General features: G+C 36.1%; 1 protein-coding gene across 1 annotated transcript in view; it reads left to right on the plus strand.

Moving 5' to 3' along the window:
• The window catches only part of ADGRV1 (adhesion G protein-coupled receptor V1), a 298,863-nt gene that overhangs the window by 138,818 nt on the left and 143,904 nt on the right, over positions 1–16,141 (plus strand). The window contains exons 85-90 of the mRNA XM_084504535.1: positions 417–824; positions 1,924–2,108; positions 3,347–3,596; positions 3,774–3,913; positions 5,089–5,249; positions 7,730–7,830. Coding sequence (XP_084360661.1) covers positions 417–824; positions 1,924–2,108; positions 3,347–3,596; positions 3,774–3,913; positions 5,089–5,249; positions 7,730–7,830 — 1,245 coding nt within the window. The remainder of the gene's footprint in view (positions 1–416; positions 825–1,923; positions 2,109–3,346; positions 3,597–3,773; positions 3,914–5,088; positions 5,250–7,729; positions 7,831–16,141) is intronic.

Consider the following 16,141-nt stretch of genomic DNA (forward strand, 5'->3'; position numbering starts at 1 on the left):
AGTGCCCGTCTGTACCCTGAATTGAGGAAATTGATGCTGCAGACATAAAATTATATCAACCCCTCAGGAATTCACTTTACTGATGTTCTAACATTTGTGTAATACCTATTTACGAAGAAAAGCTTTGTGATTTTTTATTTTTTGAAAAATAAAGAGAGGGAGCCTGTTTGCTGATTTCAATTTGTATAATACTTCCTCTAGATTTCCACAGACCATATGTGACAGATTGTTGCTTCAGGGGAATACTTCATTTAATGTAATTGTGATATTGTTCATAAGAAGGGCGTTTTGAAAATTTAAATTAGTTTCACAAATTTAAATTTAACCCATTTAACATATGTGTGTTCAACAGCAGCTGGTTTTGAACCGTCATGTCTATCAACATGTTACCTGAAACTCTTTTGGTTTGTTTTAAGGAGCTACAAAAACCTGAAGCTATTGGTCGGACCTTCGTATCTCCAGCTGTTGCAGGACAAGATTTTGCCAGATCTGAAGGTTTATTGACTTTCGAACCTGGACAGAGAAATGCGTTTCTGGATGTGACCCTGACACCAAAGACAGGATCTTTAAATCCATTTCCTAAACGTTTCCAGGTTGTACTTTCTAATCCCACAGGGGGTGCCAGAGTAGATGACATGTATGGTATTGCTAACATCACCATTGTCTCAGATTTGGACTCTTTGCCAGTTTGGGGACTGATTGATCAACTGCATCAACCTCTTGATGACATCATTTTACAAAGAGTCCTCCAGAATCTCAATATCAAAGTGGCTACAGAAACTACTGAAGAGCAGCTTACTGCTGTGATGCATATAATAAATAAGGTAAACATTTCCTGCTATCTCTAGAATGACCAATGTCTTTAAAAATAATCTAATAATATTTAAGCCTGTGATAAGATTAAGGTTAGAATCCACAGCAGTGAGTCAGGGGTGCAGGATGCAAAAATAAAAGTAGAAGTCATGAAGTCCCACAGTCAAGGAAGCAGTTTGCTGCTACTGAGGGTAGTGGCAGAAAATCAGAAAACAATTAGGTCGAGAAGAGCAACCAGAATTATTTTTGTATACATATGGATGGCTTAAGATAACTTAAGCCATCTGTACCAGCTGTACAGAATTTTCTCTTTCATACTAAACTTTCAGAGAGCTTTCTATAGTTTCTTGATTCTCAGGCCACCTCTTTGTTGGTTCTAGCCCTGGCTCAGGACAGTGAGGCCTAAAGTTTGCTCATATCTTCACAGCTTGCTACAGTCAACACACATGCAAATCCTACCAGGGCCAGCTGGAGTCCCATGTGCTCTTAACCAGGCATGCAGCTTGTCTGTATTCCTGCGGTAGCTTTGGGAATCAGGTGGGCAGGGTAGCTGAGCACTTAGGCATTGTACTAAGTTCTGTGAAAACTCTGGGACAAGTTTTATGGATTTCTGGCTCTTCTGCACTTGTGGAATAATGCACACAAGCTGGATAAAAAGTATCTAGACCCAAAAATATAGCAATAATCGTGAAAAGTAGAAGATTATTTCTAAATGTTGCCACTTTTACACAGTAAACAGAGAAAATAATGTCAAAAAAAATCTCAGAAGGATAACAGTCTTTGATTTGTGAAAGAAGGAAGAATACCACTTGTTTTCTTTAATAATCAAGTCCCTATTAGTAAATATATCTTTATGTAGACTTTTCAGTAGACTGCCCCTCACATCTTGGCAGCAGTGATTGGAAGATGGAAAAAATGTCCTAAACTTTTAGAAAGAACACTGTGACAAAAAAGATGTTGCAAAAGTGATTAATCACAACACCTACTGCTACACTTGGTCTTAGCTGACAACTTGAAGTGATTAACATGAGGAAATGTTGTAAGCAGACTTCTGTGTATAAAATGCTGTATTTTTTATTTATTTTTTTGGTTTGTTTCTCTTCACAATAGGTTACAGATGTAGGTGAGAAACAGTTACTCACTGATAAAAGTAGAAGTCTTTTCTATGAGGTGCTCTGTGCTCTGGCTAGCCCAAAACGCACGGACACACGAGGATATAGCCTGCTTGCTGAGATGACTGAGAAGTTTGCCTTTTCCCTCTTGACTGGGATGATGTGTGGATTGCCAGGGGAGAGGTCAGTAAACTTGAATTCATAGTCTGTTTGGAAATATATGACAATATACTGATGTTCTCATAAAAAGCAATAAGCGAAATTTTGGGATAAGGATCTTACCTATTACCTGATATATGGCCTGTATGAAAATGTGTTGCACTCCGTAAAAATTGTACAAAGCACTATATAGTCCTTATGAAATGTTGTCACAGGTAAGTGGTACATTGATACAGGGTAGCTGTGGGAGTAAAGTTAGGAGATCTCTGACCTGCTTTTTCATGCTTAGCTCAAAGATTTTCTGGAAAAAGATTAATTAACCTCACTGAGAAAATAATACATAGTTGCATGTTGACAAGCCATGTTCTAAGGCTTAGATGAGATTACATAAACCAAAAATTCTACTGGCTTCCTTAATTCTGGGATTCTGTAATTTCTGTGTGTTCAGTTTTGTTCACTTGCACATTATTTTAAGTTACTTCAAATTGCTAGTATCATCTGCAAGTGCATAGTACCTTCTGATCAGGCTCATGGGAAAGGGCAATAGATGACTGTGCAAACAGATATCTATCATTTATGGAATGCATACTTTTAAACAGTGGCTCTCTCCCACTAAGAATCTGTAAATAGCTAATTGAATTAATAAAAAAAGACATCCCCTCCCTGACCTCCCTTCAGATCAGCATATTTTAGATTTCCACCTCAACTTCTTTTGGAGATGTAACTTTTTTCCCCATTTGCTAAGTTCTAGAGGGTCTGAGGTCCATCTCAGCACAAAGGACAGCAAATGGCATATATATGAACATTATCCAGAACAGTGTGTCCAGAATTTGCAAGTTCCAATTCTTTATTCCAAGTATTTTTGCATCATCTGCTGAAAGGTGAAACAAGGTCATTAGTTCTGATGCCTCCCCATCTTGTAGATTCAGCCCCATATCAAGTCATAAAAATAATAACCTAGTTTACCATGGATGAATTTTGGTTGCAGAACGTAGCAGGAAAAATCTAGAGGGAAAATGGAGGATCTAAAATACATAATTATTATACACATGTATACGTTATATACATAATTCAGCATCTCTCTCTCTCTTTTTCCTTTTTTTTTTTTTTTCACAGCAACTAAAGCTTTCTATTAAATGTCATAAAACTTAATTTTATGGAGGAATAAAGTAGTAATTACAAGTACGTTTTAGAGTCACTGCTTGAAAATTAGCAAAAGCTCAGTTTCATTTATCTTCCTTGTTGCTTTTCCATTTCAACAGAGGTAAAAATATCCTCGACAGCTGCCCGTACATTGCAATAATGGCTCACAACTGGTATCCTCAGCAAATAAATGGACACAGATTTGATGGAAGAGACGGGGATTCCATTCAAGTGCCTGAGCATCTATTAGAGGTCTCTGTTGTATTATCCCCTCCTCAAGAACAGAATTGTGAATCTGTACAGTTCACAGAATACAGCAGTCAGCAGTGGTTTCTCACTGGAGATAAAGAACTTGCCTTAAAGAACAAGGTTTGAAAATCATGCAATTTATTTTTTTTTACAAGAAATCAGTTCAATTTAGATATCACTCAAAGTGTACTAAATACACTTAAAATAGTCTAAACATGTGTGTGTGTTTCTGATTAAAATGAGCACTAACCATTGATTTTTAATATTACGTTTGTATTTACTTTGTGCATATTTCAGGTTTTTTCTATGAGTTTGAAGGGTCAGAGTTCACACCCTCTGAAAGATAACAATGAAGTCATTTATCGGATTTATGCTGCAGGAAGTCGTATTGTTCCACAGAAGTCTCTATGTCTCCTTTGGAATCAAGCTGCAGAAAGGTTATTTTATTTGTCTGTTTAGTGTTCCAGTTTCCACAATGAACCTGTGTATTTGATTAAGACAATATTAATGTAATAACTCTGCTTAGATCAACTGCAAGTATACAATTGTTTCCATTTCATATCTTTTTTTCTTAACTTTTCTTAAGTTAAGTCTTTTTCTTAACTTTTCTGGCTTTTTGCACATAAAACTTCTCATACAACAAAATAGGTAATTATTCTAGCTCAGTATTTTCTGATACTTCTGTCTTCTTTCACCAAAATAACATTTAGGCACTAAAATATCTGCTAGGCAAGGCTGACAGACCAGAAATTCCAGAATTTCAATACTTAATAATGTTTTTTTGCTCTTTGCAGTTGTTTTTAGACAACACTTCAAATGTGTTCTTACAGAAGCAGAGAATTAAATCTGCATCTCTGGTCTTGTTTCAAGTCTGTGACTCAGAATATTCTTAATTTATAATTATCAACTTTTTTTCTTTGGGTCTATGAAAGAAAGACACTGTACAAGTGAAAAAAAGAAACTGTAAAGGGGCAGATCAGGGATTTATCCAGACCAGTATCTTCTCAAAGAGGATAGCTATGGAAGAGTAAGATCAGGACAAGCATGAATGGTGGTTCTTCTCATTCCATACTCTGTTTCTAACTGCTTTTTGCTCCAGTGACTCCATTTATCTCAAAGTTATTATAAAGAAGATGCATTTTCCACTAGAAATGACTTAGTATGTTACCTGTGTTATCATCTTCCCAACTCAGTTCAGCAGTACTAACAGACAAACAGAACATGAATGGTAGTGTCAAAACAACAAATATCAGTACAAAATGAAGTGCTCTTCACAATGGGGTAAGGTATAGTGCAAGTTAAATGATAAACAATTTGTGAAGTCAGACAAGCCCATATTTATTGCAGAAGTTTTAAAAATATGGCCACAAAAACTATTTAGCAGAAAAATGAAATGTTCATTATCATTTGTTCATAATTTATTTTAAATCATAAAAGTCAAAGCTATTAACAGTATTTTAATGTTATGTAAATGTACTGTTCTGAAAGATGTCAAAATGCATGTTACATACATGTAATAGTTCAGAAAACTTGGTACTTCAGAGATACAACACTTTTCAAGCCTGCTTACCATGTAAATTACACAAATCTTTGTAAATCTTTTGTTCTGCAGCTGGTTATCTGATAGCGGGTTCTGCAAGGTGGTTGATGACACCTCAGACTACGTAGAGTGCTCTTGTTCTCATATGTCCATTTATGCAGTGTATGCCCAGACAGACAACTTGTCTTCATATAATGAGGCTTTCTTCTCCTCTGGATTCATCTGCATTTCTGGTCAGTTGATATAAGGTTATTTTTTCTTTATTAACAACTAATGTCCAGTAAAAATGATTGTTTTTTAGTAGTGACACGTCTGTTTAACTGGAGGAATATTAACTAACTTCATGCTATTGAAGTTGGCAGATGGGCTGTTATTTGTACACTTACAAATTTTTCCACTGGAAAAAAAAAAATACAGGCAAGCAAAGAAGAAGTATGTTTCCTTATGATGTATCGATCCACACAAAAGTGAGATATGTCACTTATTTAGGGAGAAACTTTAAATTCTTAAATCCACCTGTGTCTCTAGCAGCAGTACAGTTACAATCATTTTCAAGTCTTTTGGGCATTCTGTTCCTTAGTGTGAAAGGTTTTTGGCAATTTCAGTCTACAATTTACACTCTGAAGAAAATGTTTGAGGGAGATAGATGCCATATCACGCGCAGAGCTCCCTCTCACTCTGATGCCTAACTGCATTCTCACATCTAGAGACCAGACTGTCCTCACTGACAGCTATGGTATTTGCAGAAGGCACAAAGCCTCAGACAATAAGATCTAAATTTTAAACCCTGCATGGTTTCTGAAGGTTATTGAAATTAAGGCTTTCACACAGCAGTCAGTTCCCTTTTGTTGCAGGCAATTCTGGATGAAAATACTTTCTTCTTTGTTTCTTGATGGACATTGCGCAAGCAGAATCTGAGAGAGATGAGATCACCAAGAAAGCATATGAAAGAGATTCTTTAGTTAGCCCTCAGGCACTTAAATGGGGTTCTAGATCTGCTCCTTGTGGCCTATACAACATCACATCTCCATCATAAAAAAGTAAAAACAGTGTAAGCAGCTATATCACCTATTTATCCTGTCAGCAAACTGCCCTAACAGACTGAAGGCAGTCTGCTTATTTACTCTAAAATGTCAGCTGGGGGGGGTGGAGGTGGGGATGGAGAGAAGGAAAAAAGACAATAAATGAGATTCACCCCACAACCACACAGATTTTCACCTTCTTAATACAAACAGATGGTTTCATTGAACAGTAATAAGAGAAAATTTGAGGAGATAAAAAAAATCAGATTTTAAAATAAAGTTATCTTCTAGCCTAGATTGTGTTAGCTAAAAATAAATGAATAAGTAAAAAGACAAACTATAATGAACAGGTACAGTTACCACTTTGCATGGAGAAAAATAGTAAATTGTTGAGACAAATATGCCATAGAATGCAAAATACTATAGAAAGTGAAGAAAAGACAATAAAAAGGAAGCCAATATGCCATTGAAATTAAAGCTGAGAGAAATACTTTGCTGAATTGAAGGCAATAAAGACCTACGGATCCTTGTTTGGCACTTGTCATTTATTTCAGGCTTGTGCCATCAGCATATATTAAAATTTTTAAACAGTTTATCCTAGTTCAAGGTTTGCCTAACTGCAATGTCTTTCAGCATCTTTAGGTGGCTGAAGGTATTTCTTTATGTGAGTATATATAATTGAATTTACTAATTTACCAGTAGCTTTAGATTTTAGAACTGTAAGGGTATTAGCTATTTCTCTAGCATCGCTACCTTATTGTAAAGAATTAAAAAAAAAAATCACAGTGAAATCAAACAATTTGTTTCTGATTTTCTTATTTAGATGGTTATACAATTATCACTAGCTAATAAATGAAAGTCTAGAACTGATTCTTTCTGAAATGATTTATTTCATTCATGTCTTACAAATGCTTATAATTGAGCTATCAACCTGTCTCAAAAGAGAATAAAAAATCTGTCTTAAGGATCCAAATCCACCCCCTTCCTGGGGTGTGGAAATATACAATTAACTCTACATGAGCTTCAGTACTGTTTTTATTATTGGTTCAGGTTACCCAGGGTCCTTCTTCCAAAACCTCCTTACTGTTAAGTAAGAAGCCTTCCCGTTTCAGTTTTATTCGTGCACACAATGAATTAGTGAACAGATAGACACCTTCTCAGATTTCTACGGTGAACACAAATGAGAGACTGGTTTTTAAAAAGGTATAGAGCTAAATCTCCTAAAGCAGTGCTACCTATCTGGAGGCATTTATTTATTTTCTTAATTTATTACTGAAAGCTTTTTCTGATCACATTAATATGAACACTGAATGCTTATATTAATTGTCTATTGATTATTATGACAATTATCCATATGATGCAGAAACTTAAAAACAAACAAAAACTTTGCAAAAGTGACTTTTTTTTACATTATGCAATTATTTTAGCCCCAGTCCTATGAAAAGCTTAAATAGATGTTAAAAGATGCTAGATGTTCATGAGTGATGCCAGTGTGAAACAAAGTTAATGTCTCCTCATAAGTTTTGTTTCATTTATATATATATATAAATATTCATATTTATATATATTCAGTAATATAAATATATATATTATAATTATCGGTACATTCACGAGATCCAACATTGTTGTCCTTATCTGGCAGAGCTTATTAGTCTAAACCTTAAATTTTAATTTTTCTTGTTCCTGTGTAGGTTTTGCTTTGGCTATAATCTCCCATCTTTTCTGCACCAGGTGTGCAATGTTTGCAGCTAAACTTCTCACTCACATGATGGTTGCTTGTTTGGGTACTCAGGTAAGAAAAAAGTCTCAATATCTAAATTAAGTACACCTTTATTTTCCTTTCCTCATTTCCATGGCCATGTGCAAACAGACCTTCTTTTCTTTTCCATGGTGTATATATTTTCATAGAATTTGAATATGCAGTACTTATATTTCATCCAATTTTAATATCCTATGTTATGAATTCAATTGAAATTGCACATTTTTTGAATATATTTAGATAATACTTATGGTTAATACTTAAGCTTACATTGTTAACAGAATTGTGTATTAGAAAGATTAATATCAGTACTCATAGATTCTGTTGGACTGATTTACTTTAAGTAGTAGATGATGGAAGCTCTTTTCCACTCTAGTGCTTGTAGTAAGGTATAGTTATGAAAAAAAAAAGTAATAATAAAAGAGCATAAATTGTCAAAGAACTTCCCAGTTGTCTCATACTGGTTCAAATAGTAGTTAACTACAACTGTCAGAAAACTGAAGGAACGTGCAAAAGGAGAACGTGTCCATCTGCCCTGTAAAATAGCATAGTTTTGTCAGCTTTGGCTTATCTAGTGAAATGGAAAGCTACGTATCGAGTATTTTAAAATTACCTTATGGAAAGATTCCTTAGGAAAGAGAATTTATGTACATTTTTAATACTGCAAATGTGATGTAAATAAAAATTCAGAGATATGCTTAAGGCATGGATGCTGAGAGAATGTAGGCAGATTAGCAGAGGACAGTGCATTATCCGGGAAATACTCTGTAGATAAACATAGCTTCTCTGTGTTACCTTTAAAAGCTTATCGACTGGCATCTTGCTCAGACAAGCTTTTGTACACTGTTTTTATGTTACCCCATGAGATAGTTCTTTGCTGTACAATGCAGTACATTGATAATGATCATCAGACAAGTGGACTTAGAACAGAAGGAGATGGAAAGGTCCTAACGGCACTTATAGAGATCACTGGGTACAAGCAGATGTCTTGCACCTGAGGATATAAAAGTATTTTGACATCTCAGTTTTTAATTTTCAGGACAGGTGGCTCTGGACCCTGTCCAGCAGAATTCTGAGCATCTTCAGTGAGTAGACCCCAGCAGCTCTGTGGGCAGCCTGGCTCGGTGTTTGACTGCTTTGTGAGAACTCCATTTGTTGGAACTAGTGTCCACGGTGTTGCAGCTTGTCTTTTATGCTGCCAGTGTGCATCTGCAAGAAGAGCTTGGCTACTTCATTTCTAGACATTTCTATGAAGTAATTGACAACAGCAATAAGATTTTCCACTCCTACACTCTTAAGATTGTAGAACCTCAGGATTTTTTGTACATCATGTGGTATAGACTCCCAGTAGTCTGGTGGATCTCAAATGAACTTGCGCCATGTATCAGTCTTTTTTGCTGTAGTGGATAGACAAAATATATACAGATCTGGTCATCATACAAGTGCTGAATAGAAGGGAAGAATGACTTCCCTTTACCTTTTGCTAATAAAAATCAATCAGCAATACTTGATTGCTTTGCCACAAGGCATACTGCTGATTCACGCCCACCTTGCGTGACACCAGGGGATTTGCAGGGGACACCAGGTCCTGTTTTGCAGGTCTGCTGCCCTGCATTTTGCCTCTAGCCTATGCTGTTACTGAGGGTTATTCTGTCACCAGGTATATGACTTTACATTTGCCTTTGTTGATCATTGTGAAGTTTCTGTCATCCCCTTTTTCGGACCTGTTGTTTTAAATAGCAGCCTTGCAAATAATTTGCAACCCTGATTTTTGGGTTTACCTTAAACATCCAGTGTATCCCTCCGTCCCATCATCTGTCTGGATACTATAAGTAGTATTAGCCATACTAGACTCCTGGGAATTGCCACTAGTGGCTAGGCTCCAGCTGGACTTCATACTGCTGATCACAACCCTTTGAACCTCACAGTACAGGCAGTTTTCCACTGTCTTTATAATCCATCTAACAAAAGCATGTTAAAGGCCTTGCTGGAGCAAAGGTAAACAACATTTGTTGAACTTGCCTGAACCATTCGTCTCCTTTTAGAAGGAGACGAATGTGTTAGTTAGGTGTGATTTTGTAAATCTATGATGGCTGTTCCCAGCCATCTTCTTGTCCTTGCCCCTGATACGGCTTCCAGGAGGATTTAGTCTGTGACTTTCTTGGGGACTACATTTGGGCTGATTGTCCTGTAGTTCAGAGTTCCCTTTTCCACAAATTTTATGATTCATCTCTACGCCTGTGTCAATCAGAAGGAAGGAGAAATAAAAATAAATGAATGCCTTACCTGTACAAGTACCTTTAAACATGTTACCAAAAGGTCGTTTTCACAATTTGGTATACACCAGGTGAAAAACTGCATGTTGAATGCAGAAGAAAAAAGAAAAAAAAAAAAAGTAAAAAAAAAAAAAAATGTTAAATAGCATTCTAAAGCTGTTTTTGTTGCACTTGAAGGCATTAATTGATTAACCTGCTTTGGTTTTCAGTTTTGGTCTATCTATTTCATTAGATATCCTTATCATCCTTAGAGTGACTTAGCTGCATTCACTAAATAGTCTGAATCTGGCACCTGTATTTGCATGGGACTTCATTGTAACTTTGGTCCATAGATGCTAATCAGTCTGGGAACTAAGGAATATCTTTTTTGTTTGTTTGTTTAGTGCTGTGTTCTCATGTAGATACATTCAGTAAAATCAGACACATGATTTCCCTGAAATCTATTACTAATTACTAATTGAAATTAGTAATACATTTTTCATACTATATCTTACCAAGCTGCTAAACTCCTGTTTCTCAGTTCTCAGGATAGTGCTATAGCTGTGTCTCTCTAACATGAACGTCACTCTATGACGCAAAAATGTGCCAAAGAATGTACAGTAAAAACCAGATTGAACTATAGGAAATATTTCACTTATACAGTCTATTTAATCAAAATGTAGTTTTCATGAAAATAATGTGTCAAATTATCTCCAAAACATGTATGGAAGCAAACAAAGAGGAAGGCATTTTTAAAGCTTGACCTAAGTGGAAACTAAAATAAATAGGTGTTAGGTGTTAAAACATTTTGATTGAGAATTTCTTATGTGAAAATCAGCACTTAATAATTACTAGCTTAAATATATGTAAAATAGTGCTACTTTGCATTTCACAGAATCACACAGAATCACAGAATTTCTAGGTTGGAAGAGACCTCAAGATCATCGAGTCCAACCTCTGACCTAACGCTAACAGTCCCCACTAAACCATATCCCTAAGCTCTACATCTAAACATCTATTTCTATCTAGTGCATCTGGTAGTAGAGGCTGAGTTTGCAACCAGTAGGCCTCAACACACTCTACAGAAAGAAAGGAACTGCTGTTTCTTTGCAGTTACATTTTTACCAGAAAAACAGAAGATTTTCAAAATAGTTGCATTCTATACATATGTGAATAATTAGCTTTCCTCCAATATTTACCCTGGATGTTTATGAGGCTTGTATATTTTTGTTTGCTACCACTGCACTTACTGTTACTATCTGTAGATGGCAGTCAAACCTTTTCAGCACATTGCTCAGAAATTTGCTCTTCCAGGACTATGCCTGCTTTGTGGTTGCTCACTGTAATTCATTACTCATCAGAGGGGGGAAATGTTGGTTCACAAAATCTGACCTTCGTTTCATTCTTCTCCACGGGTCTAGAGCTTCCAGTGCTAATTGAGCATTTGAAAGGCTTTCAAGGAAGGACATTTGTGCGTTTAGTACACCCAGTCTTGATGAATCTCATTGAAAAGACATAAAAGGCTAGATTTTTCTGAAACTTCTTTTTCTTTCCATTATGATATTGACACAAAGAATCACGACTGCTACAATGAATGTTATTTCCTGAATCATTAATTAGTCAGAGTATTTTGTTAGTTTGTTTAGATGGTGTATTTTATTACAAAATTTCATGCAGCAATTCCATAAAAGTCCCAAGGAAAGGAATTACTGGGCTGAGATTTTCAGTTTTGAAGTAAATCTATGTGAAGATGTATGCATTTGAAAAAGTATAATGTGAACATAACTCACAACACCTCAAACTAATCAATAAAATTCTCATTTTCATAAAACTAAGAACCTAGATTAGAATCATAATAGGAAATACTCTTTATGGCTCCCATGCTTTTATCTGGGAATTCCCAAGCAGACATATATGAATAAACACTTTGAGTGATTTCTGCATGCTTACTCATCTTGATGCATCTTGTCAGCAATTTTAACATGTGTATATTTTACAGTACATGCTCCATGTCTGGAATGCACTGAGCATTACAAGTGACATGAATGTGTGATAAATTTTGTTTTTTGAGTGTGCACTGCTGAGCTGCTCTGTTTATGGGCTGTAGCCATTTGTTTGGAAGATCTGAGCACTCACAATCTGCTTATAGCGGTAATTGGCAAACAAATGGCTTGCTGTACTGGCCAGTAATGCAAAGTTCAAGTCTAATCATCAAATAGGAAAAAGAAAAAAAAAAAAAAAGACATATGGAGAAACTTGTCGCCCTATTTTTGTCAAACAATAGGCATATATTTGCTAATCTAACCAGTCCTCATGCTGCAATATAATTTAGTATAATTATCAAGCTGGCAAGCCAAAATCTTCCTACCATTGTCTTCAACAAAAATGCTAGATGCAGGAGAGTTACTGTGTTTAGCTGTCTGAAAGCAGAGTTTTATTCAGCCTGAGCAGAAGTGGTCAGCTGTACGTGTCAGTTATATGTTTGTAAGAACACATTGTGAAAAAAATCCCAGTTTAAAAAATTGTTAACCTTTATTTGAAAATAGTAAATTGCAGCCTTGAGAACTAACACTTGGTGGAATTGTTGTTTTATCATTTGGACCTATTCAGATTCAGACGAAGATAGGAAACACAATTGTGCTAGAACTGAGATAAATGTTAAGGATGTGGTGGAATCTCTGAGAGGTGATACAGGAGAAGGATATCAGGGAAGCAAGGGGTTATGCAGAAGCAATGTCTATGAGGGTAAAACTCATGAAGTAAACTTGGAAGTGAGTATAGGAAGAGAACATCTAACAGGATGGTGTATGAAAGCAGGAGGCAGAAGGGTTTATCCCCAAGAACTTGAGGTTTGATCTTCAAGTAGCAAATTCTGTCCTGTAGAGGAGCTATGTTCTGCCACTGTATGAAAGTCGAACTTCTTTTTTAACTGTAAAATGTTGTTAATGCTAAATTGTTGTTAACCTTTACCCTTATCTTCCAAACTAGGGGAATTCTCAGTTTCCCTTTTGCGCATCAAAACCCAAAACAAATTTTCATACATATCCGCATGAGGGTACTTTAAACAGAACTGTCCAGAAACCGTGGGATAGAGGGATCCTGTTCACCATCCACCACAGGAGCAGCTCATGCCAGTAAATGGTCAAGTACCTGCCTCTGTCTTGACGATAAAGAGAAGTCTTTACAGTAGTTCAGTCCTCCTTTACAGTAAGTCTGTGCTTTTTAGAGACAGCCAATGGGAAATACTAATTAAAGGGCTGTTCCTAAACAAGCCTGGTCCAGAGTTCATTTCCATATGAAATTCTTGTGGAATAGCAAACAGCACATAGTTGTACCAGTTACTATACAGCTAAAACCCTGTTACCCAGAGTAAGGAAATCTGCTTTCTAAAACCTACCTGTCCTTGAGGGCTGAAATTCCTGCTCTGATTTCCTTGATGTATTGTGACAACAGTAAACAATGCTAAGTGTGGTACTGCTGGTCCACAAGGCTAGTAAGAGCACAGAGTAAACATGACTAGACAAAGTGGCCTAGAATTGCTGCCCACTCTAGAAATTCAGCTTCGTGGTATTATGTTTTATCCCATTAATCTTCAACATGACAGTAAGGTGATTTATGAGTAGTAGAAAATATTCTTCATTTGTTATTATCCTTATCATAAAAGTAATGACATTATTGTCTAGAACTTTCTTACTGAGAAGGGACTCTACAAGTGTAACTTAAAATACAAAATGGAAAAAGTTTCCACTTCTGTTAGAGAAATATGTTAATTTACTCAATAAAACTGGGTGTTCTTTCTGTATTTTTATTATTCGATGCCATTGATCAGAACCTTACTCAAATGAGTCTTAAGCCATTAACTCCATATGTGAGACGACAGTTATTTCAAGATGGCTGGATTTCTTGAGGACATTATGCAGTCTCTCTGCCCCTGCACAACTTCTGTTAAAACAATGAGGAATATTCCATTCATCCTAGGATAAGTGAAATTTCTGTAGGTTGGGCAGATTTTACTGCTAAACCTTTTGATGTCAGATTTACTAACAAAAAAAGACAGCCTTTCTGGTAGTCATTTGTCCTCCCAGGAATGAATAAGTAAATATTTTCAACATCCTTCTTACATTACTTCCACAGAGGCTGGGCTAAAGCTGAATGAATCCACTTATATTCTTTGTTCCATCTGAGAATTAGCACCTAAAGCTTTCTTCCCAGTGGTTAAATTAGTAGTTTTTTTTACTGAACTTGTTAATTATTTATTTAACTGATTTCAGTCATTCCCACCAAATCAGAGCAGAATTTTAAGTTCGTAGAGCTCCTTTCAAAAGCAGTTTCAACCTAGAACTATTTGGGGATTAGTTTGTGTAAAAGAGAATTTCATAGTAGATTAACCTAAACTGAATACTTTTATTGCATAGCAATATGATTTTATGATCAGGAAGGCTTTGAAGGCCCATCTCTGTTGCTAGTTGTGAGTCCTTAATATCCAATTAGAATCAAATAGTCAAAGCTAATCAGGGATCTGTAGTAGAAGAAATGATCATTTATCTCAAGATGTCAATGACTTTCTAAACTGTTTTGAATGTATATGTATACATATATGCACACATTTTAAAATTTGCATATATACGGTGTCTTCAGATGGTAGATAAGGTGTATATGGGGTCCTTTAGAAACTGAGGGCCAAGAAATACTTACCTCAAGCACTGGAGCTCATGATTGTCAGAATACCTATATAACCCTGAGGAAGGGCTGTTGCTGTAAAACAGTGAGTTGTTCTTTACTCTGATCACCTAAATGTGTGGGAACTGGTTCCCACAGAAACCTTATTGCTGCATCTTTCCCTTTCTTTAAGCAGAATGAGTAATTTCACCTCTGGAGTTCCTTGTTAGGGAGTCTGCGATTCACACCAGATGTGAAATAGCTGTGGTGCTGAGATGCTTGGTATAAACATGAAACCATCTGCAGATATTTAAAGCTAAAGGACAGGCAAAAGTAAGTGGCAATGCAGGTGCTATAAGAGGGGTCTTTAAGGTCTCAGTCTAGAGAGCGTTGAAATGTAAAAGTAGCTGAAATAGCTTCATGTCATCGTTGTAAGGAAAGAAGGCAAAAAATGCTTTTGGAGTCACGGCCAATGATGTGGAGCCTGTAAGAAATAAATCATAGATACTAATACAGTTTAAATTTTGTGTCATATTTTTTCATCAGTCAACACATGGTTTTGGTCTGTCACTGATAACTTATCTTTATGGTAGTACCTGTGTATTTGTACGTCTGCTGCTCATAGAGATAATGTTATTTTACCACCCTCATTCACTGTTCTGGTGTTGAGTCACAATACAGTGTTAATGCACAGGCTGTTAGTATCTTCTTATAAGTTATCTCCTACTGTTTGCCAAAACTCAGATATATGAGCAATACTATAACATATGTTAGAATTCTGCTATATTATCTCACACCTCCTGTCCTCATTGCAAACAGTCAAATGTTCTGTTTATCACTTTAAAGTATAAGAGTATGAGATTTCTATCAGCTAATGCCTTCCAGCTCTTTTTTCATTATACTCTACTTTTTCCCAACATCACAAACAGTTGGGGACCACACACAGAGTGGAATAGACAGCAACATTCCCAAGTTGCCTATTCATCCCTTTTCTCTGTATCTTACCTTGAAGAAGATTATACTGCTGCCTCTCTCTGTTTCATGCTTTTCAGTGTCGTTTTCAATTCTTATTGGCATTTTCTGTGTTCTTTCTTCCTCTCCCTTTGTTCTGTAAACTCATGTGCCACTCTGCTATAATGAAACTGTGGATAACTATTACTCTTCCTAATTAGCAAATCTCCCATTGCTCATTTCCCTGCTAAAAGCTTTTCACAGACCTGTCCTGTTGAAGAGAATATCCTCCCTTAGAAGTTACAGTTACCCATAAAATTCTGACCCTAGCAAATCCTGTGCAGTGTCAATTTGAAGTCTGCAAAACTTTCTTCATCTAAACAACTCATCTTTTGAGAGCGAAAACCATTGGCTTTCCTGAGCAATAATTCCTCAATGATTTTGCTTTACAGCAAATTAAAATTATACTAACCAATAAC

Source organism: Aythya ferina (genome assembly GCF_964211825.1).
Source record: "Aythya ferina genome assembly, chromosome: Z".
Lineage (NCBI taxonomy): Eukaryota > Metazoa > Chordata > Aves > Anseriformes > Anatidae > Aythya > Aythya ferina.